Source organism: Chaetodon auriga, chromosome 23, assembly GCF_051107435.1.
Source record: "Chaetodon auriga isolate fChaAug3 chromosome 23, fChaAug3.hap1, whole genome shotgun sequence".
Lineage (NCBI taxonomy): Eukaryota > Metazoa > Chordata > Actinopteri > Chaetodontiformes > Chaetodontidae > Chaetodon > Chaetodon auriga.
The window spans coordinates 12,847,715-12,872,987 of NC_135096.1; the positions used below are offsets into that span (position 1 = coordinate 12,847,715).

Sequence of the window (25,273 nt, forward strand, 5' to 3'; positions counted from 1 at the left end):
AGAGCGCATGCTCCTTGTTGTAATTAAGTCTCTTGAAGTATATCCGGGGGTTGTTGTGATTTCATGCTCAATCAAGGAAGCAGCTGAGGCAGATGGAGATGGCAGCAGTGAAAAATGCACGCCAGTCTCATTGAAAAGCATCTTTTCAGTAGGTGTGTATTGATGGCCTGATTGATTCAACCCAACATCTGTTTGCACTTGTGTTACATCGTGAAAACCTCCAGAGGAATTGTCAGAGCGTGGCATGAGGTCTTCTGTAATGCTTACGGTTTGCGTCTCCTCTAAGGGTTTAACAGGTGGAAGAAAGCTGCCTGTAAACCTCTGCTGAGTGGTTGCTGTGTACATATTCAAGTGTTCTGCAGGAGACACACTCTCTGAGATTCCCATGGCTGTTTGAGAACTTGTCTTTCCGTGACCCGCTCCTGGAGAGGCTGTTGGAAATGATGGTGCCGCTGATGTGCTTTTGAATAGTGGTTTGGCCAAGGGTAGATGGCTGTCATTTGATTCGGGGGAAGAAGCTGGTAGTGAAGAGAATTTGGTGGCTGCCTCGGCATCATGCCCTGAGACTGTGCTTTCTTCATGACTCAGTCTGCCTGATGACGCTGCTTGGCTTCCAGTGAATGGAACAGTGGTATTGAAATTGGCTGTTGTAACTTCTAATGGTTCTATTTTTAGCTGTGAGGAGGCAGTGGCCCTGACTGTTGCTAGGGGCACATTTGCAGGTGTGGTGGCAATAAACTGTGTGGATTCATTCAGCTTTTGTTTCCTTCTTTTTGACCCTCTCCGACGACCCCCATTCCTTCTCCTGGAGTTAGGTTGTTCTAGGCGCGGGGGAGATTGTTCCTCAGAGCCCCTCCTTCTAGCAGTGATTGGTACAAGTGTAGTTGTTGGAGATGCTGTTGTGAGCATTGCTTCAGACTGCAAATTATCAACTATATGTGTGTGAGTATGTGACTGTGATGTGGTTGCAGTCTCATTAAGATATTTTCCATTTTCCTCTTGGTTTGTTTCTGATTGATTTGGATTGACCAATGGGATCATTTCACTTCCACTCAAATAGACTTCTCTCTCATTATTATTTGGCCTATCCATTTTCTCTCTCCTCTCTGATGCCTTGGACCAATCAGCTGTTTTGACTACATCAACATCTGTATTTGTGCTATGGTTCTCTTGCAGAGAAAATGTACTGCTGCTGCTTGCAGTGTTTGTGTTAGCTTGCCAGAAAGTGACAGCATGTAGAGGAACAGATGTGGTCTGTGGGAGGAAAAATACACTGTTTGAAGTTGTGTGTAGACCCAAGTTCATATCAGGGTTTGTGTGTTGTACAATGTAAGTAGTCTGTGTGGTATGTGGCTTTGTTGTAACATGTATGCTGTGCTTGTGTGGGCTGCTTGATGTCATATCACGTGTATCATGTGCAGCGTGGCTATTAGATGTCACATGTGTGTCTTGGCCTTGTGTGTTGTATTTATTAGTTTGCATTTGTGTATGCTGTACTGAAGTGTGTGGTGTTGTGAAGTAATCCTGGCTCTCTTTTTCCTGCACAGTCACGCCATCTGACGATCCCTCAATAGTTTCTTGTGACTGTGTTGTCTGCTCTGTCAGTTTCCTCTCTGTTGTATACTCAACTGGGAGTGGTGTGACAGTATTCTGAGCATTTCTGTCTCTTATCTTAGCCAAAATATCAGCCCATTTCTCTGGGTCTATTTTGCTCTTTGACATATTAATCTTCCTCCTGCTCTCAACTATATCCTTCCTGTCTTCAACACGTGACCCTGTTGGTTTTCGTTGCATTGGTGGCCGGCGCCACATATTCCTCGATGGATGGACGCCCCTCCTGCCCATGGCCACACCCCCTTGAATTCTCCTCCTCAAAGGATCCACACGGCTTATTGGAGCTCCAACCTGAGTGACCTCGATGTCGCCTGATGCCTCCTCTGTATCTTCTGTGGGGACTTTAATCTGAGTGTTGACACCAGAGGCAGACTGAGGTCTCGCTGGGAACTTCCTCAAAGGCCTGATCATGCCTTTGCGCCTGATGAGAGTGATTTTTGTAGCCAGTGTATCCACACCATATTGATTTATGGCGATACATTTGTAATGACCACTGTCCAATAACTGGGTCTGTGGGATATATAGAGTGCCATTGGAAAAGACCAAAGCTCTGGAGGAGTTGGCTTGGAAACTGACTATGTTGCTGCTTGGTAGAATCCAGTTAATTTCAGCATCAGGAGAACCAGAGGCTGTGCAGGGCAGGGAAATGGGATTCCCTGCAAATCCCTCGATAGGCGTAATTGAGGCATCCTCTCCTGGGGGAGGGCTAGAGGATTCCTGCACTGTTAGATAGAATGGCAGGACAGCAATGTCTCCATGAACCTTGGCAATGCAGTAGTATATTCCTGTGTCTGTGTGGCTGACAGCTTCAATGGCCAGCCGTCCATCACTGGACACAGACACCCTGTTGTCCAGACTGCTGTATGGTGCCTCCACCTTGGAGCCATCTGGCAGCATCCAGTGTATGACTGGTTGGCCAGAACTGTGCACATTACAGTACATCTGACTCGGGCTTCCCAGCACAGCACTCAACACTTTGTGAGTCATGTTTGTTGACTCAATCATGACCCATGATCTCCTCTGTCTCCGCAACAGCTCCACCTCCACTGTCTCTGAGATGTCTGTGCTCAGGATCAATTTCACCATCTTGGCTGATGACTGAAGTCTGTTAAGCTGAAGGTCTGCAGTTGCCTGCATCAGCCATGCAGGTTGGGCCATGACATTAACTTTAACACCTGTGTAGTACAAGGCATCCTTCTCAGAGTCCTGTCTGTACACATAGGTTGGATGAGGCTCTTTTCTGAGCATAACCCCCCTTTGTAAATGGGCAGGCACATTACTGTAGTATGCGATAAGCCTCCACAGTCGCTCATACTTTTCTCTATCAACAGAGCATTCTATATCCACTGACAAAGTTATGTTGGACAGCAACTGGAGCTGGTTCACCTGCTCCCAGCTGACCTTGGTAAGCTCTCTCAGCTTGCTAATGCCGCACTCCAGATCCACCTCATTCCCATGTTCGTCTGACAGGCCCAGGGAGATGTTTCCAAGTGGTTCACTGAAGTCTTCCTTGGTCATGACCTCACTCTCGATGTCTTCAGGTGGGGAAGTCCTGTGAGGAGAGCTGATGACGGGGCTGCTGCAGACAAGGTTCTCCACAGCTTGGAGCTCTTCCCTCTGGAAGTGCCTAGGTGAGGCACACATCGGACACAGCTGGCCACCGGGAAGTGCCCTGTCCTTTTTACATTTCAGGACACCTGGAGAAAAAAAAAATAAACACTGTCAAATGAGGTCTTGAAGCCGTAATTTAAAAAGCAGAAGCAGAAATTTAAAGTCTAACCTGGTGAGACCTTATCCCAGTTACGAAGCCACCTCATGTTGCAGTCACATGTCCACGGGTTCCCATGGAGGTACAGGTTCTCCAGCTGGGGCATGGTGGCCACCAGCCTGGAGGGTAGTGACGTCAACCCATTGTCTGAAAGGTGGAGGTGCCTCAGAGTGGAGACATGGAAGTAGCCCATTAGAGTGAAGGTGGTGAAAGTGGCTGGGTGCAGCTGCTGAAGTCGGTTGCCTTCTAGCTGCAGCAGCCGCAGGGACGTGAGGCCCTGAAAGGCATCTGGGTGGATGAACTCCAGTTGGTTGTGGTCGAGGTGCAACCTGGCCAAGGCCCACAAACCCTGAAGGGTGTGTCTGTTGATCTCTTTCAGCTTGTTGTAGCTAATCTTCAACATCTAAACCAACGAACAATGAGAATGAAAGACATCATTAGTAGTAATAACATTCGGAACCACTTCAACACTGCCATGTCAAGCCATATTGTACTCAATATAAGCTTCATAGCAACAGTGAAAGTCAGACATTCAAGGGTAAAATCAAGCTTTAAATATTGCATGACTTTTATGTTGCCTGTAGTACTATTTCTCTGATACAGTTGTTATTATGTAGATCACAGTTTGATTCACGTTCCAATTAAAAAAATTTTGAGAAGTTTGTCTCAAGGGAAGTTCAGGTCCAGCTTTCAGGTTTATTTTTGGTATTTGAATAATAAAAGTAAAAAAAAAAAATCAGATTAAACTAGCAGCATGAGCATGAGAGAGAAAATATGAGAGGTAAAAAATGAAATGGTTGCTGTTCTTGAACCCTGTCAAATATATTCATGACTGTGATTGTTACCTAAAAAGATAGCTTGGAGTTTATTGATTTTCTCACCAATGTATTTTTTCTTCTGTCTAAAATGGAAATACATGCTGGCCTAGCCGAGAAAACAATGAGGCTGAATACACCTTGTTCCAAATATGGCGAGCATTGCACTAAAATTTATCATTCTACATTGTTTCCTCTAAGGTTTTTTCAAGGTGAATACACTGGGAGAGACCATTTGAAGACTCCAAAGGGGCACTTACTAATAATATTATTTGCCATCTGAGTTCTAAAATACCATAATTCAAATTGCTATCATTCATTCATTCATTGCAAGGGAACATTTCTATGGTGTGTTCAGCCAGCGTACCTGTAGTGAATTAAGGTCCCTGAACGCTCCATCAGGTAGACTGTGGATGTCATTCCCATGCACCAACAGCAGCTCCAGCTTCCTCAGACCAGCCAGTGATGTGGATGTGATCTTATTAATTCTATTGAAACTGAAACAACAAAAACAGAGTGGGCAGTGTAATGAACACTAAACCCAAATTCAAGAGAAACAATACATGAGCCTGCTTAATGACATGCCATAAAATTAAATCTGCTTTCTAATACTGAATTAAGACTGTAATCCAAACATTGTCAAAAATAACAGGCGTGCCAAGCCAATACTGAGGATTCCACGAGGACTAACCCCAGGTTCATGCGCTCCACGTGTTTGGATACAGCAGCTGGGATCGTGATGAGGGAGCGGAAGGTGCAGTGGAGCTCAGTCGGCTGAGGGCAGGAGCAGGGCCGGGGGCAGGGCGCAGAGGTAACGGGGGGCAAGAGAATCAGCACCAGCAGGGTCTGCAGGACGCACACGGCGGCAGGGTCCATCATCATCATCGGGAGGGGAAGTCACAGCAGATGTCCGTGCAATAACTGCAACAGTGATAATGTCACCAACACATGCAATTTTTGCTATTTATTTCAAATGTTTTATCAGGAAAAACCCGCTGAGATGTAACAGATTGTAAGATCTCGTTTTCAAGGGGCCCTTCAACGAGAATATCACAATATAAACACGATCAGCCAAAATAACAGAAACAGTAACAAAAGGTGATTAACTGATACCATATGTGACCAAAAACGAATTCTTATTATTTTTAATGTCATTACTATGATTATTATTATTATTATTATTATTATTACTGTGTCGCGTAATAATAAGGTCGACGCAGAATGCAAAAAACGGATGGATATTTCCTGAGACAGTAAAACTAAAGTTGGAATAAAACAGTCTCAGATGACAGTCACAATCCGTTAAAGGTAAACTGAACTTGATGGAGCGCTGATCCGAGTTTAGCTCAAGTTTCCTGGGTGACTCTCAGCCTCCATCACCGCCTGAATGGATGAAGTCCGGTCCGGTGCGCACAGTGCGCCGCAGCGGTGGTTTCAGGCAAAGTGCTTCTTAAATATTTAATCACTTCAGCTCAAATCTTTGTAATGAAATATAGATGCTCTTACCTCAAAACCTTGATAGTCTCTCTCCGGGGAACTCCTCATCCATTTCAACATGGACAAAGTCAAGAAACCGCACAGCCGAATTAAAAATAGAACAAAAACCTGTGTGGAAAAGTTGGTGTTACAAAGTGTGACAATGCACGGAGGAGAAAAAGAACACGGATTTTATGTAGAAATCCTCGGAGAAAAGGTTAGGCTCGCTCTCTCAACAGCCGGACTGCTCTGTGGATCTCCAGTAAACAAAGAGTGAAGGAGCCACCGTGCGCGGCGGAGACGCAACAGGAGGAGTCCGAAGTTTTGCGGGAGGAGAGAAGAGGTGGAAGAGAGTTTCAGTCGTGCGTCTTGACTGAGAGTATGATACTGTAACAGAGCCAAACACACTCTGATGCTGCTGAGTGTAAGAATGCTTGGTTGATGTTGCTGGGATATATTCAGTGAGTCATATTGGAACTATGAGACAGACAAACTGTGGCTTCAGAGCTGCATGCGACAGGGCCAGAACCAGACCTGTTTGGGCCATGAGCTGAACTACAATGCCTTAAATATCCACATGCTAACTTTTTCTGGAACTTCCAAGTGCATCTCACGGCCTTCATCAGCAGATGGGATTTACTTGCTTGTCATTTCATTTTACAGGGTTTCTACTGCCCTCTTGGAGCATGTACAGGACAGCAATAGGATCCTGCAGGTCCTGTGGGACCTGAACAAAACGCCTCAGGTGGAGGACAGATTTACTGCAAAATGGCTCTCTGCCGCTATCTCAGGATGAGAAAAAATATGACTCCCTCATAGAAATGCACTGTCTTCCAGTAAAGTATGTACTTGCAAATCCGATGAGAATAAGGTCAAGTTTCATTTCAGTTTCCCTTTCTTGCTGTTCGCAGAGAGTTTGGGACGCGGGTGATGTTAGGTGCTGAAACAAAATGAAGAAAAATGTGAAAGAAAGTGAAACAAAGACATCACAGATGAAAGATGCTCTTGTGGGGGCCAGTGTTGACTGCAAGGCATTAAACAGATCCTACTTCGCTTAAAGACCCTGGGCAAGCTCTGGCTGCTGAGCACCGTAAAAAGTGATGCTGATGGGGGTCTTGTGATCAATCCAAAATAACTGATGTTACCAGTTTGGAAATATGCAAAAAACCAACATGTTTTTAAATCCTAACTAAGGTGATTCAGAGATGTATGCACATATTTTTCATCTTGATTTAAACAGACAAATTTATCTTATCCTGTCCCAACACTGTATCACATGTGGCTTCGGGAGAGAGGTGCCACAACTTGCACTTGAGGGTTTGAGGATCAAAAGCCATTCTGTTGCCTCAGGACAAGACAATGAAATTCATCCGGGTGTCAAACAGAGAATCCGATTCACCAATTAAGCATACAAAGCTTTTATATGCTGATAGTCCACTTCAATAAAAACGGAGCTAAGTCAAACATCTTGTGCGATGTTCTGTCATCTACTGTCATCTCTCATGTTTAGCAACTGACAGATTATAATAGAATGAATATTAGACTTTAAATTGCATTTAGTCATTCTGACACGTACTGTTAAATCGGCCCGAAAGCTGTTCAGGTGTTGGTTTTACCCTCCTCTCTCTCTGACTGCCAAGGGGGGGGGGGGGCTAAAGGTAAACTTCAAAGCCCTTTCATTAGCACTGACTCACATATGCACAGCATGCTGTCTAGACACACATCCATTGGAAAAAAGAAAGCATGACACGCACAGACAAACAGAGTGCAACAAGAATGGGCCACATATAAAAAACAGGAGTTGACAGCCTGAGGGAAAGGTGAAAGGTTTACTATTGCGTCATTGCTGGAGAGTGATTATCTATCTGATATCAGCTCAAAATTGATTCCACAGCTGATTTAATGGGACTTAATATTCTGCCATGATATCATGCTGGAAATTTGGGCTCAGCCATGTTGATGTTGAATTCTTTCTCGTCCTCCTTGAAACACGACCCATGGTGTTAGCTTTGGCCCCTGAGCTTCCGTCCTTGACTCTGGATATCTGCATCACCTACGTGCTGCAGCCCAGAGGCCTTCTGGCTGCTGAGTCCAGGCTTTGTGACAGTGTTTAAGTTGGAGGAAAGTGGAGGTCAAAGGCGACGGAGGGAGGGTCAGCGGATGGCCTCCCGTTCCCGCTGCTGCACTGAGAGCTTCCATCCATCACAGTGTCAGCGTGGGCCTATAGAAACACCTGCATCAAAAGCAACATGGAAGTAAGGTCACTGAAGCTATGTGGCCTGCGGCAGCAGTCAAAGAGTGCCTCGATGAATCATCACAGCTGCGTGTATCATTTCATTTGAAGAATGAATATTTCATCGAGCCCCTGAAACAATCTGCACATAGATGTTAAGCTTACAGTTCATTCAATATACAGGTGACTTTCTCTTCTCGGCTGCACTTCTGTTGTACGTTATCACAAGGTCATTTTTCATTTCAGGGTTTTGTTGCAACTTCTCATTAACGGCATTGTGACCCCAATACCGCCCGGTATTAACGTGATCATCCGATGCGTTATCTGGATAATGACATCTGAATATAAGCCTTTGCATTTAATCTGGCATTAATAAGTGTGGCCGTTATCTCCGCCCTGCCTGAATTGTGAACAGATCTCCATATGCAAATAATGTAGGCGGGGAAGCGTTTGACAATTTCTGTCATTTTCCCAAACATTCACACAGCGGTTGGTCAGCTGCGCGGGTGTGAGAAAGTAAGCAGGGTTTGAAGCTCTCTCTCGATCTCTGTTTTAAAACTCATTACACAGCGCTGCTACGAATGTTTTCCGACAGAGACCATCTGAAAATGCACTCTGGTATCCCCATAATTAAATCAGTGTGACCGTTTAGAACAGCTATAAACACTTCTGCTTTGCAAAGTGGTTGCAGCAACACGTTCTACAAAGAGCTATTTTCCAGCATAACCCAACCCTTAAGAGCCAGTGGAGAAGCTTTCTAGCACTAACTCGAGTTCAGTTTGCCATCATTGTTCATATGACCCTCAATTTGAACCTGGTCTTGGTCCCTCAAGAGTCTCTGCGTGAGTTGCTGCCATAAAGAGGCAGATCATTTTCTCAGGAGATGGTGGAGACCAAACCAGAGCAAAAAGAGCGTGCTTATTGGACTTGGATATTCATTGGGATTGCAGATGAATGTTGAAGTTGCTCTTTGTCTGCTGGATGTGTGAATAGGCAACTCAAAGTGGCCAAAAACATTTACACCTGCATTTCCACACATCTTTCCTGGAAACAGCCCAAACTATTATTTTATTACCACGAGGGTTTTATTTTTGCATATCAGGCCATCTAAAAAACATTATTTGGAGTTCAAACTGATGAACACATCACTAATAATCCACTGTTGCAAAAACCACAAGTGCACACAACTACAGTAAGGACAGTAGGTCAAAGTTCAAGTAGGAGGTGGGTCTGTAACCTGTGATGTATTTCTACAGTGGACGTTTTGGGTCATAATTGTACCGTTTGCCTTTTTTCTATATGAGTTGGTTATCTTGGGGGTTTGTCTTACTGCTTTTATGTATTTTTCCCCATTAAACCTGTTTTTAATTATGCCTCTGCATTCTCAGATCTCAGTTATGACTTTACTGAATGATGTGATAGAACCAACAGCCAGAGCTACAAACATAAAACCCAAGTTTCAAGGGTAATTAGGAAGCGTGAAGGTGATTGCATCTCTTTGTTTAAAAGCTGCCTCAGTCCATTACTAGCCACCTGAGGCATATCATGACTGTAAATTGATTGGTAGACTCAGTCTACTTCAGCGTTTTACAGTTGAGTTTCAGCAGATCGATCCTCATCGCTGGCTAAGTGGTGAGAAAGGAAACAAATAGGTGTGGAAGCCCACTGCACAAAGTGTGACATCCCAAATGGAGTCTGAGCATAACTGTGCTGCTCAATGCAAAAAAAGTCAATTTCCAAAGCAAGATCCAATGAACTAACAGTGAAACAGTTTACAGCCATCAGTTCCAATACAAACAACATTATTCTCCATTTTCCAGTAGTTCTGTTCCTGGAACTCTTCGTCAGTCCTCAGAGTTATTACCTGAAAAGAAAAGGGAGGCCATTAATCACAAAATGAATGCCAACCAAGGAGCTTGATGGATTACACCTCAGGATTGATGAGGCTGTCTGGTTCCAGGATATTTGATTGACTTTAACGATGAGGCGTTCGCAATGAGCGGTGGAAGGTAATGTGAAATTAAGAGCGGCCAGAGGACTCCCACATGTCTCTACATTTAATGCTTTATGTGTTACGTTGACATTTACTGTAAATCTCTCACATGACCCGTTGATGAAGCCTGAGTTTCTGTAGGTGGCACCCTTTGTTTTAACAGTCCAGATTTGGGGTTCTCGTTATTTTTTAGGTCATATTAAATATAGAAAATTTAACTAAATAAAAATGGTATGTAGCAATGTCAAAAATGAAGCAATAAGTCGAAATGTTATGACAATTTTGACCTGAAAAGGCATGATTAACTAGTAATAATTTCAATTTGTCAGGAATTTCTGTCTTTTCTTTGTCATTTTATTTATGACAAGTCCTTATTTGTTCACAATAAAAATGACAAATAGTTGCTAAAAGAAAATAGTTTTTCATGCAACAAATGGAAAAGCAGCAAATGGCTTTGTTGTTCATTTTAAGTCTGTGTCACTGAAATGGAGGAGGAGGGTGAAGAGGAAAGTAAGATGATGATGAGAAGGAGGAGAAGAAGGAGAATGAAGGAGGAGGACATGGAGAAAGAAGAGACACAGAACTGAATCAACCTGCCAGGAAACACAGGATCTGCAGGAATCGATCCATCATCCCAAACAAATTTATAGTTAACAATAAACTAAGTGACACACAGCAGATGAAGGGCTGGAGCCCCCAGGGATCTGGGACCATGGGGCAGTTAGTAAAACTGGTAATCCAGCCTTGAAGAGACAAGCTTTTCCTTTAATCAGACTTTCCTGATTTTAATGAGGTGGCCAGAATCAGGTACCTGGTTGAAAGTAAAGTGTTGTGAACGTCCCTGCAATGAATCAGTGCCATATTTGACTGATGTACGGGGAAGCCTCCTCCCATTTGGTGAGACATTTTGAGCCTTTTTGGCAGGTATCCCATCCCTGTCACGTTCATCCCTCCTTCTTCTTCTTCTTCTTGTTCTTGACTGAATGACTTCTTGTCAATAGACGTTACAGCTAATGTTCTGAATGCTGCCACCAGATGTATCTGAGAGGAACGAAGCGAACGCATCAAATAAGCGGGTTTGGCCGTCAAAGTGAACACTATGGGAGAATCTCATGAAAAGGCAGCAAACGAGCATTTTATTTTCTCAAAACGTCACGATGATTTTCATGCAAACCCTCTTGAAGACATGCTGTCAATCCAAAAGCCGACCCTGCAGAGCTGACTGACGTATTGAGCTTGTCTGTCAAACTGCATCATCTTCATGGTGGCCAGACTGCTCTGACATCAGACTAAATGTATAAAATTACAGTTGTGCGGCAATTCAGACAGACTCTTGTCTGTAAATGAAAAGATGTTTTTGGTTTTTCACCACAAACAAATGGAATTAAAATCATTCTGGCCACTTATTTCCCCAGCACACTGAAAGGAAGACAGAGCACATGTACAAGAGCCATAACACTGCTTGGTTAAACTTCATAGCTTTTTTTTTTTGTGTCATTACATGATTTGATTGGAGTTTTATAATCAAAACACGGTTAGTTTTGCTGAGTTCTCCATGTTTCATCTTTACAATGAGGGATTCCTTCCATGAGGCTTGGTTTGTGATGAGAGGCTCGGGTACCACAGGAATTTGCTTCAATTTGCTAAAAGTACATACAGCCTGAGACCCAATCTATAAAAACACATAAAAACACTGGAAAACTCTGTCAACAGTGAATTTCGTTCAGGAGCAGAAGAGTGGTCGCTTTAATCGGGGAAAATAACCGGAACACAGGGTTTCTCTAATCTTCTCATCTTGTGGGTCCTTTAATTTTTATGACTGAGGCATATTCTCAAGGAATTACTCTGCATTAAGTTTAACAAAGTTAAATCCAAGCTTTTTTTGAATATATAATCCCATTATTCCCATATTAGACTAAACTAGTATCGGATGAGTTTAAAAATAACACTTCCTGATTGTGTTATAGCGCCCAGAAAGGGCCTGGGTTTCCAAAATGTCCTCCTAGCTCGCTGCTTTAGGATTTAAAACTCAATTGTGAGCTGTGAAATTGGGAATTTGGTGGCACTGCGCGGGCCATTTAATACAATCAGGGATGATATCTTTTACTGAGCGTCTTTTCTTCATCCTCAGTCCAAAGATGTGAGAATTTGTATCAGTTTAACATGTGCACACACTATCGCTCACGTGATCATATCTTCATATATCACATGTGGGGCTGCAGGAATTATGAAGGAGGAAGTCAGCTGCTACTTTCCTGTTTCAAAACACCCATCAGGTAAAATTTTACCCATTTTACCTGATGCAAACTCTGCTACCGCTACTCTGCAGCCTATTGTTAATTACAGAGGTATACAAGATTATGATTGTTCCCGGCTTCTGTAGTCTTGTAATGAGGAAGTAACATACTGTGAATCATGGCTGAGCAGCTGACAAGCGCGTTCTCACCAGTAGGTGGAGCTCTACTGCTAAAAGCACCTATTCGGTTCGAGACGATGGTGATTCAGTAAATTTCAATTTAAAGATTTATGTGTGCATGCACAAACATTAAAAACATGTTAAAAACACTAGGCATAACAACCTAATGAGGTGATATGCTGGATGTAGATTTAGTGCATGGAATAGCTTTAATAAGGCAATGAATGTCATTTCATTTACTTTTTATAACCTCATCTATGCCTGTTATTTCTGGTATTCTGTCCTTGACGTCTGCCCTCAATTAATTGCCTTGTTTTGTTTTTAATTTATGCGTGGTGAAAGACAATTTTCCACATTATGGAGTAAATCTGACTGACCTTAATCATATTAGGGTCATTTGAAACAGGAAAATGCTTGATGAACAAGAAAAAATACGGTCATATGATCTTAAGGTTATATGACACAGCCCCGCAGGCTTTATATAGAATAATGCACATTTGTGAAAGTGTTGAGCTCTAAGTGTCCATGAACATGTTGTTCATAGTTTTTTTTCCATACATATAATCTTTTTTCGCCTTTCTCTGATGATTGCTGCAGACACAGTTTTGATGCTTATGTATTTAGATACCAATCATGGTCCACATCTCTGCTGCAATATTTTGTGACATACAGTGACATTTTAAAATATGAAATATTTCTTTTTGGTAACCAGAAGAGCCAGCCCAGAGGAGGTCGTCCAGCACAGTATAATACAAGAGTGAAATGACAAGATTCATAGCACTCTGCATGTTAAGTGTGAAGCTGGAGTCAGGACATGGTTAGCCTAGCTTAGCATAAAGACTGGAAGCAGTGGGAAACAGCGAGCCTGGCTCTGTCTACAATTCACCTTCCAACACCTCTGAATCTCAGTGATTAACACAATGTTTTTCTCTTTAATCTGGACAGAGCAGCGTAGCCATCTGTCCAGCTCTTCTCTGCAGGGCCTCCAGTGGTTGCAGTGATGGCAAGGCTCTGGGAAGTCACTGCACCTGGCTACACAGTTTCACATAACTACCACTAAATCCACAACCTGTCGTTATTGCCTATGTATGTCCTCATCCTACGGTAGGATAACTACATCCTAATTCCAGCTCGAGATTGATATTGATCTTCACGTCACATCTATGATCAAAGTGTAGTGGATGAGTAGATCCTCTGTGTCCAACCAGCTACTGTGACACACCTGAAAATAAACTGAGTTGAACAGCAAAGCTGAGTGTTTAAATGTGTCTGACTGTGAGCCTGTGTGGGAGGGAGGCAGACAAATGAGAAAGACAATAAATGAGGGAGAGAAGACGTGAAAAGAATCTGTGAGGATTTTTGTGCCTTTACACATACTGTAAATCTCTTGCAGTCAGACATACAGTATGGCTTTCATATGTGCTCAGGGTGACTTGGAAAAGGACGATTTGCTTGGAAAAAAGCCCACAGCCCAGGCCAGAGAGCGCTTGGATCCAGTTCGGACATTACGTAAACACCAAGGGAAGCCTAATGCCTGGAAAGTTAGAAGGTGAAATCCTCAACATCTGCAGATGCAGACCGTGGTGTTTGAGGCTGATGAGTCAGCAGAAGGTAGAGGGATTAGCTCTTCATCCCTGTTCTCTCCTGACTGTTTTCAGTGAGAGAGGCAGTGTAAGGTGAGGCAGGATCCCCCAAGATTTATTCACACACCCACGCCATTTCAGCCTCCGAGAGCTGAGGCAAAAATTGGGAAGAAAGGTACAGATATAAGACGTTCCCTGAACTTTAAGTCATTACAGAGAAAAAGGCAGCTTTACAGTCTGAGGAGAGCGGAGGAAAAAGTAACTCATCGCCGGATGGAAAATCCTCCATGACCTTCTCACCCCTGGACGTATTTTCGAACGTTAACATATGTCAGCCTTTACAACACTACCTCGGCTGTTTTATCCCCCCGGGTCCTCTGCGCTGAGATGTTTGTGACCTCATGTAAGAGCCTGACCCGCAGCAGATGACAGCGAGGGAGGTTGATGTGTGTCACTCAGACTCAAACTGTGATGTTTTTTCTCTGCCAGGCGCAGAAGACAGCAGTTTATTTCACAACTCAGTGAAATTTCTTCTGAATCTTTTACAGCAGTTTACATCAGTTTACGCAGCGGGGCAGAACATATGGAGGGTGTAGAGGGTGGTTGACGAGGGAATAGAAAGTCAGACTTTCACATAGGAGGCTATGTGTTTGTGCCCTGTCTTAGACCAACAATTAACATTTGCTTTTTTAATAACCAGCCAACCAGTCGAGGAAGATGGCCGCCCACCCAATGCCCGGTTGTGCTCTTGGTTTCTGCCCATTTAAAGGATGTTCTTCCTCACCACTGTCACCAAGCGCTGGCTCATGGGGGAATTGTTGGGTTTCGAATAAACTGAGCAAAGTGGGCTACACAGACGATAGCTTTGTCAGAAGTTGGCGGTATAAGCTACGTTACACATGGCTACAATAAACAGAAGAGTAGAAGAAGAATGTTGTAATTGTAATTTCGTGTCAGCTAGTACAGGCCATGTTTCGTGCTGTCGAAGACGAAGACCGTTACGAGAATATCCGGGAAGACAATGACAATGGAAAGCAGTGCCCCACTGTCATCTTCTACTTCTTCTTCTTTGGGTTTTGTAGTGGAAACTGCATCTGGAAACCTGGAACATGCAGCATTTTTGGAGTGCAATTGGGATTGGTTGCGCAGCTGCTACCAGGTAGATTTGTTTGAGTAATACATTTTAAAGACACACATCAAAACAAGTTAGCAAATTAGGACAATGACTTGTGGAAAACCTGACTGGTGGATCATCTGTCTCCAAAAGAGTAACAAAAATTCAAATCTACAAACAGAAAGTTCTTTAAAATTTCAGATGTACCATCATCCACTACTTCAAATAGAGAAGACAGTGCTTGAAGCATACTTAACTTTGCACACAATGTTCTTTTATTGAATAATCATATGAAGGTATCTGCCAACTGTAATCTCATTTCCCGCACTGCCTCTTACATTCAATATGCTCTTGATCTTGGCCTAGCTAGAAATCACTGAAGTTTCCATGCTCTGTGATGTCGTCGGCCAGATCCTCTCCACCAGAAACACACAAACGCACACACACCGAGGGACCGGGAATAACATCTGTTCTTCTGTTCTTCAGACGCACCTAGCAGGCACAGAACTGCACAAAAACAAACAGCACACTCCCTCACAACCGCACAGAACCAAACAGAAGCACACACATCCCAACGTAACCAAATATCCACCGCATTAATATGTCATATGCATAATACAGGCTTATTTTCCAGAAAGCACACAAAGCTTTCCTCTTGGTCATATGTGTCACTTTATTAATGCTTTCTTGTAGGTGCGTTTTGAAACCCTCTATATGTGCTATATTTATATCTAGGCTACATTTTTGTTCATGGAAAGTAAGTTCACAAATCCCAGTGAGAATTGGTGCAGTGTACATGTTGCATTCAGCCCAATATTAACCAATATTGTTGACAGGAAGAAAAATATATTTTGCTCTCCCAGCCAATGTCAAAATGTCAAAATCTGTATGAACTGTGTGGAAACTGCATGAATTGTGCTGAGTTTCAAAACATCAGCAGTGAGCTGTGTGTCAAGCTCCTTAAATGACATGGTTATTAGGTTAAAAACAGTTTGCTGACATTTGACTAGGTGGGAGGAATACCTGATAAGACAGGGGAAAGCAGCCTCCGTGGCGGGACAATGATTTTGATGATGCTTAAATCTAAGCAAACTGTGACTAGTAGCTGGGGAATCCTGGGAATAGCTGGTGAGGTACTGAGGTACTGAGGTGGAGAGCATTGCTGGAGTGCACAGAGCTCAGGTGGTACTTGGTGGCACATGGTGGTAGAGGCACAGGTGAAACTAGGTGGTGACAGTTGTGGACTGGAGGCTCGAGGCAGGTAGTGAAGAGGAGAGAAACTAGAAGGCAGCACCAGTAAACAGCCAACTATACCACTAAGCAGCAGAAACAATCTGGCAATGAGTCCTCTGCAGTCCACTCTTTATGCTGTGCTTGATTGTGATGAGTCCCAGCTGTGTTGGAGCCAGCTCCCAAGCCACCTGGAGAACCACGCCCAGCCTCTGCCAAATAAGGAAACCCAGGAAACAAAGCTCCACACCTCTCCACAGTACTAAAGAAAACACTGGAGTTTTCCCAACCACCACAATTGGATCAATAACAAACAAGTTATTTAGGCCCCTTTCCTTTTCCTAATTTTCATAAAGTCTGTCTTAAGTGCAATCTTTTTCTTTTTGGGGTATATCTTTTCCTTGGTTCCTCATTTTATATGTGACTATTTTTGTCTAAATAGACTTTATACTCAGTGTTTTCCTTGGTTCATATATTAAGCGCCTTTTATTTTTGACTCATTGTACGCAATCTTTCAGTGGTGATCCTGCGTTAGAAGTCATGTTTGCATGAGTGACATGTCCTCAAAGGATAAACAATGGCTTGCTGGAAGTCATTTCTTTCCTACCTGGCGGGCTGTTTTTACCATGACACTAGTCTATTTTATTTGGTGCTGTATATGTATTGCTGCTGGAATATGTGACGTGACCACTAACATGAAATGTTTCTGAACCCCTGCTGACGTCTTAAACAGATCTTGTGTTGGTTTTGTGCATACGGATGTGAGAAGCCCTTCGCCCGAAATTGATATGGTTAGAATATGGCCAACGTCAACCAATGCTGACATTATGATTTGACATTATGATTTAATTTGAGATTAAATTTATGAGAAGATACACTTCAGACAGTCATATTCATAGGGGTGGGTGTAACATCTTTGGCCCCGATCGCAGTGCTAAAGGTTAGGAGCTGTGATGCACACATAGAAAAGGATTCAAGCAGCAGTTCTTCATCAAAGTCTATTCCTAAACATTCTGAATTGCCTGTATTGAAAGATAAGTTGAATAAAAGTTGGGTTATGGCAGTTTGGGGATATTATAGACCTCTTTCTGCATCAAAAGATACACTGACTTCATTGTATGAGTCCTTGCCTGTGGTTAATGACAATGACCTGTTTTTTCTGAGGGACTTGAACTGGTGTCATTGGCTCTCATGTTAAACTAATTGATATTTTAACATGACATATCTTTCAGATGCGTATATATTTCAAATGTATTATTTCCTAACCTTCCTTCTATTTCTGTTCTGAAGTTTTAATGATTGCTTTGCTAAAGTAACAGGCCTGAGGCATTATTGTGCACTTGAACTGAACCATGAACCTGCTCCTATTGAAATCTGCACCCACTTTCCAGTTTCTTTTCCTATTAATTGGTAATTTATGATATTCTTATTTAACTGTTACTCAGAGGTAGTCTTTGTCTCTTTCTGCCCTTTCAGTTGTCAGTCTGGTTGAACCACTGTACAACCTTTTCTTCTCCATGTGCACCACCTCTTTTGCAAACCCTTCATATGAAATAACATCATATTTGTGAAGACTAAAAGCATGAAAGGCCATTCAAAAAATACACAGCAGTTCTCTCAACCATCTGTGTGTACTGCGTCAAGCTTTTGTGGGAGATGATTACAAACCGTAGGAAGGTGATGTGTACGTTTGATGTTTTCACTTTTCACTTTACACCACCAGAGACATCAGTGTGGGGACTGGCTGCTTTGTTTTTCTTTAATCATCTTCTGGGGCAAATTCATTTATGTTCAGGAGCTGAGGCAATTTATCTTTGAGGAGATATCAATAGCAGGATAGCTGCTTTTGATGACTGTTTTAAAGAAGTGGATGAGATTCCCCCCAGAGCCTGTAAACAGGGATGGGGAGATTGAATTTTTAAGATAATCTACGTTATGTATTGTCAATGGAAGGATATGCCCCCTGAATGATAAGTGTAGTGTATATCTATATTCATGAAAGGTAAAGCTGTAGCTAGTATACCTGTAGGTACCAAACAACTGCTTATAAAACTGTGACTTTTTAAAGTACTAGCTCCAGATCAATTAATTTGCAAACTGTATGTATTTAATTGGAGAAAGATGCAGAATTTCAGAGCACACATTCCTCATTTGGTTATTCAGTCCTGCAGGACAGGTTATCTGAAAAGCAAAGGGTCTTATGTGCCCAGCTGAGATCTGGTACTTCACTGTATCCTTCGCGCCTTACACTCATTGATCTTTGGCCTCAGGTGTTCTGGTACCAAGAACACTTATGAGCCACCCATTGCTTGAACATGGTGTTATGGCCAATTCATGACTAGCATAGAGGTCCAATAACAAAGCAGTGCTCACACTTCTGAAGAAGAGACCTTTATATAGGGTTTATAGCTGATGACTTCATTAATTGTTCATAAATGCTTTACTTATATAATTATGAACCATTAATAGAACAATTTCTGGGCTGCTGGGTTGTGAAAAATCCCTCTGGCAGGTGCTCAAACTCCAGCAGGATTTATTAGGGGAGAAGAACTGCTGACGGACGATTTTGTCGAGTAGTGGAAAGAACACTTTGAGGAACTCCTGAACCCGGCCAACATGTCCTCTATGGAGGAGGTAGAGTATGAAGACTCAGGGGAAACTACACCCGTATCCCTACCAGAGGTCTCTGAGGTAATTAAGAAGCTCCTCAGCATCAAGGCGCCAGATGTGGATGAGATTGTGAACGGTCTGGACCAGTGTTCATTTTGTCAGTGAAAATGCATCATTATCATTCATCTGCAAGTGCAAGTACAAATTCTCACTGCCTCAACGTATCTTTCTCATTGGATGATGCATGTCATGGATGTATCATGGTTAGAAATAACACAACCAATTCGAAAAGACACCTCAAGACGCACAATCCTGCATGGTCTGCCCAGGTTAATATCAATTATGTAGGCTGATATATATGTTAATTCCCTTTTAGGAACACATTTGTTCTTTGTAGTTCTTTGAGGATTCTGAGCATGTTCCCGATTAGCTTGCCTCGCTCTGTTAACATATTGTTAAATGTAACGGAGCCGAGCTAACAGTGAACATCTACTGCTTCTAAAAGATCATTTAATTATCTAATTTCTTACCTAATTTCTAACTCATTTGGTGAACATTTGACATAATTTTGTGATGATTTTAGCTGGAGTCACCCTTAGATAGAGGGTGAAGAACTCAGACCTCCAGAGGGAGTTTGGGGTACAAACACTGCTTCTTTGCGTCAAAAGGAGTCAGTTTAGGTGGTTTAGGCATCTAATCAGGATGCATACTGGGCGCCTCTCCTTAGAGCTTTTCTGGGCATGTCCAGCTGGCAGGTAGGGTAGACCCAGAACATGCTGGAGGGATTATATATCTTATCAGGCCTGGGAACACCTAAGGATCCCCCAGGAAGAAGTACGGATGTCTGGATGACCTTGCTTAGCCTGCTGCCACCATGACCCAGTCCTGGACAAGTGGAAGAATATGGATGGATGGTTGGATTTGCAACAATTTAGAATCCTTAGACAACAGCTGCCTTGTTTGAAAGTGGTACTACAAAGACAAATTTTAGAAAACAGTGACCTGTCTGCTCATGCATTCATGTAACCGCTGTAATTAAGTGGAATGATTTTCTAATATGGCCACATATGATCAGCAAATGTCCATCAGTAGTCCTGAGGAAGCTACTGGCAACTATTTTCCCTCAGTTTTCTGTAGTTGTGTGTGCTCAGATTTGTATTCTGCTGGCCTGCAGCCTCACTTCAGAGAATAAATAGCCTCCCCCTGCCTGCTGTGCTGCAGCTGTGCTCAGACCCTACAGATGCTTCATGTCGACTGGCTGGTGGACAGAAAAAAGGAATCGGTCTTCCTGCCATCATAAAGCAGTTGCTAACATGCTGAGTTGCCTGAGATGGGGGAGCAGCAGTTCATACCGGAGCCCTGCGACTGGTTGCCAGGTGTTGGGCAGCCCGGCTCGCTTTCATTAAACATACACACTAATTACAGGTATGTGAAAGAGTTCATAAACATTAAAGACACACATATGTCTGCCAACAGGCATGTAAAAAGACGCCGACACATAACTGAACACACACATGGCCCTGGTTGGATTTAGAGTTGTACAACCCTGATTCCAAAAAAGTTGGAACACTGTGTAAAACATAAATCAACAGACTGTGATAACTTGCTAATCCTTTTTGATTTATGCTCACTTGAAAGCAGCACGAACATGATGTATTTAATGTTTGACCTAATCAACTTCTTTGATTTTTCTAAGTATATGCTTATTCTGAATTTGACGGCAGCAACATGTTTCAAACATATTAGGACAGGAGCGTCAAACGACTGGGAAAGTTGTGGAATGCTCCAAAAACACCTGTTTGGAAATGCTTACTTACAACTAATCAAAATGACAGGCCTGTACATGGATTCTAATGCCTCGTTTTTAATGAGTTTCACACCCATTTTCAGTGATGTTTAATAAGCCTTATCACCATGCCCACAATACAATTTAGGCTGAACTGTTTTGATTAATTCCCTGATACTTGGCCTTTCTACCATTTCGGTTCAGGCTGAAATATTGAATGGATTCACGTGAAATTTGGTACAGATATTCACGCCACCCAGGGAGTGACTTCTAATGACTTTACTGATCCCTTGACTTTTCGACTAGGTCTCAGCAGGTCAAAGTTTTCACATATGGTGAGAAATGTTTCCACATCTACAAGACAGACTGGCAGAAAATATGATAAAGACACTGAACTCTATCCCAGAATAAATTAGAGAGTTGGGCCCACAGCTCTTGAAAAGAAATGATTAATAGTCACTGCTGTCTTCTCCCAGTGTGTCCATGGACAATAAAATAGCCATTTGGCCAACAATGCTGCAAATACAGCAATGGTTAATAATGTCTGGGTTGCCAACCTTTGGCAACCAGGTGGAGTTAGATTCAAGGGTTAAAGTCTATGTCAGGTTAAGAACCTGTCTTTCTGCCAGGTTAAGAACCTGTCTTTCTGCCATCACCTAAACACAATATATGAATATTTCATCACACATCACAGGCTTCATAGGAACTATTCCTTCAGAAGAAAATATTCCCATGAAAACAATTAATTCTATGGATCACATAATCACCTCTGCAGTGTTGGGCATTGATTCAGGAATGTGTCTTTTCTGCTCTCTGAAATGGACCAATGTTAGTGTTGAAATATGGGAAAAAAGCCTTGTTTCTAGGCTTTCTCTTGCATGCAGAGAGAGCCCTTTGAACCTTGTTATGAATCAGCAGCTTTCTTTCAGTGGCACAATCGTGAGTACAATGCTAAATACAGCAACACTCAATTTAATGACCAAATACCTTTAAAACTGATGACCTTCACATCACCCACAGCTGGACTTTGCGTTATGTCTGCTAATTAGCAAATGTTAGCATGCTAAGGTAAAATAGCGAACATGGTAATCATCATAGGCTAGCTGCTAAACATCAGCATGTTAGCACAAACAAGCACTGTAGCTATTTGCAATTATACAACCTCACAGAGTCACAAGCTGTAAATAACACTTACAGAGTGTTATTTAACAAAAAAGAATAAGGTTCTGAAATTATACTGACAATAGAAAATACTAGCCATCAACAGGTTCTATCCAAATATATTGGATAGAAATGCTATATACTTGTATATACCTATAGAGGATAGATACAGAACTGTCAGTACATTACTTGAAGCCTAACACATGTACTGTGGAGGGTTCCATATGGGGAGGTCTTTCCACACTCAAGGGAGCAACAGATCAGCTGTAAATGACTCCCTTGTCTGGCATTTCCAGTGCACAAAGAGGGGAAGGCAGCTGGATCATGAGAAAACTGGAGGGGAATAATGATTTGCAAGCTAGAGTTTCATGGGAGAGCAGGACTTTTTGGTGGCCACCTGTTTTTAACAGGATACTGCATGCATTCTGTAAAGTTAGGTTATCTCATTGCTGAAAGATCTCATCCCAGTTGCTCCTGACAACTTGAAAACAAGGGTTCACAGTTGGATTTTTCCTCCATGTCATGGAGAAGTTGTCCTTGTGACCTGAATGCATGAGTCCTGAAGATACACAAAGAACCAGGCCGCAGAGATAAACCAGCCTGTATGAGGATATTCCTGCTCATGATGGTCCCCATGGAGCTATCAGTATCAGAGAGCATAATTTCGAATCTGAGGCACGTCTGCTCATTCGGCAAATCTCCTCTCCACTGAGTGTCTCCCTCTCTGCAGCGTCCGCTCCCCTGGGCACGAGCCAGCCGCTCTGTTTCCTCAGCTGGGGATGGGGAATTCAGCCAGGTCCATTTGTCTCCATCAGCAGAGAGCTCTGTCTCTACAGAATAATGCTCAGCGATCCAGAACAGCTCATACAGCTCAGAGTTTGCAAAACAACACACAGTGCAGAGCTGCTGGCTGTTTTAAAGGTGCTGAAGAGTGCGCTGAAAGCCAGTGTTTAGTTCAATTACAGCTGGAGTAAAGGATTGGGGGTTTGCTGAAAGGCAGCACTTTCGTGGGCAGGAAGCAGTGCTGTCACACTGATGTGTCAGTTTTCCAATATTGGCCTTTAAATAAAAACTGGACATCAGCCAGCAAGATGTTATAATGGAAGTGATGGCTTTCAGGATGCAGTGGAAACACTGACAATCCATTGGTGAATAAACTCATAGTAGCAACTAATAAAGTGTAACCATTGATCCAGTTTGTCAAGGACAGATACTCAGTCAGTTCCAGTTCTTTCAGCAGGATGATCTGAAGTCTGGACTGCTGCTTCACACCAAAAGCACCAAGGAGTCATTCCAGTCCAGGAATGTGTTGGAGGATTTTACTCTTGCTCAAGGAGCTGCTGACTCACCTGCAGTGTCATTTGTCTAAATGATCAAGATGCTGTTGCAGAGACTTTTCTGCTAGGGCAAATGAATAAATAAATAAATAAAAATCCAAGAAGAAGCAGTGATTTTTGTGGGTTTTCTTTTATTTTTATTTTTTGGCATGGAAATAAGCATCATGAAATATCATTTTGCATTAATGCATTAGTATTGTTTGTGTATCCAAGGCCTTGTATATCTATTTTCCTGCATGCCACTGCTGTCCAAAAACTATTTAAAACACACCAAAGAGCCACACTGTTGGACTGGATAACATGTTCCTTCATTGCCATGAACACACATACTGTAGTTTATCATCCAGCTCAACAGCGCAGCAAATGTGGATTAATCTGCTACTGAAGATAGTCCCCAACAAATGCACAGATTTCTCTGGTTTGATTTGGCTGTTTTTGCCCATTTTTAAAATGTAACTGTAGATTTTTGAGCTGTTTTTAAAGATTTGCATTTTCAGTAAGAACCAATGGGCTTGGAGCTGAGAGCCACAGACAGGGTTAAGAGGTCAGGAAGTACTGAGACACAGTTTAAAACACGTGGGATTTGTTGATAATAAGAAAAATATAGAGCTTTTTACTACAATTAGACAGAAACTATCACGCTCCACTGGTGGGCCTGTATTCTGCCATGTGGAAAGATCAACACAAGAAGCCTGTTTAACGGGAGATTATAATGAAAAGCCAAGAACAGAAGTCACTCCCGCAGGAGGAGAAAACTAATTTAACACAAAACCAGAATAAATACACAGATAGTGTCCCACAAACTAACAGTCCAAAACTAAGGAGGTGGGCAGGCAGGAATCTAAGTTCACTAATCTCAGTCTTAGCTAAACAGCAGCAGCAGCTTCCAAAGTCTACATATGGATGACAAAGCGATCTGGCCACAAGGAAGAAGAAACACTGAGCTTAAGTATGTTGAGGATGATCCACCTCCAACCTGCACAGTCGAAAGACACCAGAGGCCAGAACCTCCACAAAAAACAATCCAAAAATACTACAGCAAAGGCAGAGGCATGATCATCCTCTGGTGATCATGATTGAAAAGCTCTACCTGATGTTGCTGTTTGAGAAATAGGTCACCAAAAATATAAGGAATCATTGAATACTCGCTGTATGATTCATTCAAGTCTGGGCCTCATGTTCTGGAACGAAGTGCTCAAAAACAATCAGAATCACGCTCGCTGGGACTGTTAGAAACACAAAAGTCATTGTTAGACTTCAAAGCCTTTATGTACAGACTCGAACCCAGCTCCGACAACACTCCTGCCTGCCAACAAAGATTTCAAAAAAGAGGCAGAGGGACACATCCACAATCTGCTTCATCAAAAAATTTGGTGATTCATAACAGCCACAGCAAAAACACAGTGTTTCAACCATGTCTGCCCAATGAGGAGGTCATAAACTGTGCTTCTAAAAGGAGAAGTTCACCAACACAGCTAGAAGAATAAGAAAACTGCATGGACTTACTGGAATGGAAGATTTGTCATGTTCCATGCATGTGGAAACTATTCTGACTGAATAATGATGTCATGCAAAGGTAAATAATGTCTCCCACAAAAAAAATCTAAATTTGTATCCCTTTTCACCGCAAACCTTCATGGTTTCATTCGCTAATTTCACTTCCTCTTCTCTTGTGGGAGTTTGAAAGAGGTGGTTAGCCAAAAACACTCAGCCACAATAGCTTTAGGTTACTTGTCTCACCTCATCTCCACCTATAGGCTTCCTGATCTTTGCACCCTTTCTGGCTCCGCTAGCCGGCTGTTGGCTGCAGAAATCAAGCTTCAGACGGCCCTTCAGGGATCTAAGGTTGAACTCATGCCACATCCAATGTTCAATTCATTGTCCGATAGCTCCAAATTAGCACATTATCACTTTCCTGTAAAAACCATGTTGGCCTATCACACGAACTTCTCATGAGCTATGAAGAACAGGCCCAGTTTCTGCTTTATTTATCATGATTTTCAAATAATCCAATGGGTTTTAAATGATTTGCTCATCTTAACAAGTAGGACAGTTTACTCAAAGCATAAATAAGCAGTTAATCCTCGACTCAAGACAAACAACTCAACATTTTGGATAGTTGCTGATTACAAATACG

At 42.5% G+C, this 25,273-nt stretch overlaps 1 protein-coding gene across 1 annotated transcript in view; it reads right to left on the reverse strand.

The window, feature by feature from the left end:
* Positions 1-24,999, reverse strand: part of mxra5a (matrix-remodelling associated 5a) — a 31,275-nt gene extending 6,276 nt beyond the window's left edge. Inside the window, exons 1-6 of the mRNA XM_076722993.1 lie at positions 24,877-24,999; positions 11,056-11,088; positions 4,889-5,043; positions 4,565-4,694; positions 3,395-3,785; positions 1,562-3,311 (exon numbers count right to left, since the gene is read on the reverse strand). Coding sequence (XP_076579108.1) covers positions 1,562-3,311; positions 3,395-3,785; positions 4,565-4,694; positions 4,889-5,043; positions 11,056-11,088; positions 24,877-24,999 — 2,582 coding nt within the window. The remainder of the gene's footprint in view (positions 1-1,561; positions 3,312-3,394; positions 3,786-4,564; positions 4,695-4,888; positions 5,044-11,055; positions 11,089-24,876) is intronic.
* Between the last annotated feature and the right edge of the window lie 274 nt (positions 25,000-25,273).